Raw genomic sequence first — 1414 nt, 5'->3', positions numbered from 1 at the left:
ACCGCGCAGCTCGCAAGACTCGTCGAGCACTCGCAGCCTCTCTGCGCCTCTCATGCTGCCGCTCTGCGGGATGTTCAGTCTTTCCGGAAGATATCGTCGAGTTTTGGAAGCTGCGCGGTCAAACCTGGGGGGAAACAAGAGCGTCACGACGGACTTCAGGTTACACCTGAATCTCTTCTGACGGTTCTCGCTCCCCATCGAGCCCTTCTTGCCGCTCGGCTCTTCCTGTTTGTCGGCACAGAGCTCCGTGCCAGCCCTCCAGCGAGATAGGAACGAGTGTATCGCTTTGACGGATCGACCGTGCTTGTTATCAAAACCGATCTCACGTACACAGTTACACTCCAGACGTTCTGTACTCTCCTATCCGGCAACCGGCGAGACGCTGCCGTGAGCCAGCCGCTCTTGCGGCAGCCGCCAGCGGAGGCCGAGCGCGTCGCGTATCGATCGAGCTCGCGATCCGGGCCGTGGAGCCCACGAGGAAGACTTCGTCTGCTGGGACGGAGTCCCGACGCTCGCTGCGTCCGCCGGAACTGGGTCTGCACACCTTTCGTGGCCGCGTCCCGCAGTGGCAACCACGATCTTCCCGCTTTTTTATTTTTGCTTGGGCGGACCTCATCCCGGGGTAGGTAGGGTAGGTCTGTGGGCCCTCCCGTCGGGGTTTTCCCTCTCTCCACGCTGGAATTTTCACAGCAAAAAAAGAATTTTTCCGCCCAAATCACGATGTCAACCCTCCCCAAGTGGGTGATCTGGTGCTTGTAGGGCTTGAGAGTGGCCTGCCATGTCACAGGAAGGACTGTGGTTGCAGGAGAGTACCACCAACCATCACTTTAGTTGGTATAGTACCCCACCTTCAACCGTCCCATGATTTCTTTTTTACTTTCCCAGAAGTAGGGTAGGTAGGTAGGTAGGTAGGAAGGGGCAGGGCAGGGGCCGGCCAGGTTTTTGCAGAATTTCAGGATGAGGTCCGCCAAAGCAAAAATAAAATAACCTGGGCTGGGCAAGAATTGGTGTCGTGTGCAGGTGGGGACCTAACGCCGACCCTCTCGTCATCCTTTTCTTTCTTATCGTTCTGAACCGGTGTGCGGCGAAGTTGGCTGACTATGGATCTCCCTACTTAGTACCCACGTCGTGTGTAGTGCTCTCCCCAAGGTCACATAAACGATGGTACAACTGGGCGTCGGTAGCATGTATGTATGTAGTAAGGTGAAGAACAGTCAGGCTCGGACTGGACACCAACGCGGTATGGGTGGACGCAAGACAGATGATGACGACACGCACGAGCGACACACAGACACAAACAAGCTCACAAGACACACAGCCAGCGGGCTGCCACACATCCTGAGTGGGCGTACACATCACTCAGGCCACCTCCCCCCTGTCGCCCCCCCCAGCACTCCAAGGCGCCAAGAGACAA

At 57.0% G+C, this 1414-nt stretch overlaps 1 protein-coding gene across 1 annotated transcript; it reads left to right on the top strand.

Annotated features, from left to right (window-relative positions):
• Nucleotides 1-52: 52 nt before the first annotated feature.
• EMIHUDRAFT_257855 (hypothetical protein) lies at nt 53-987 on the top strand (the record flags this gene model as incomplete). The annotated part of the gene is made up of 3 exons (XM_005762467.1): nt 53-100; nt 271-534; nt 949-987. The coding sequence occupies 3 exons, from the start codon at nt 53-55 to the stop codon at nt 985-987; spliced, it is 351 nt and encodes a 116-aa protein (XP_005762524.1).
• Between the last annotated feature and the right edge of the window lie 427 nt (nt 988-1414).

The sequence above is a fragment of the Emiliania huxleyi genome (assembly GCF_000372725.1).
Source record: "Emiliania huxleyi CCMP1516 unplaced genomic scaffold EMIHUscaffold_6787, whole genome shotgun sequence".
Classification (NCBI taxonomy): Eukaryota; Haptophyta; order Isochrysidales; family Noelaerhabdaceae; genus Emiliania; species Emiliania huxleyi.
This window is presented reverse-complemented; position numbering and strand designations above follow the sequence as displayed.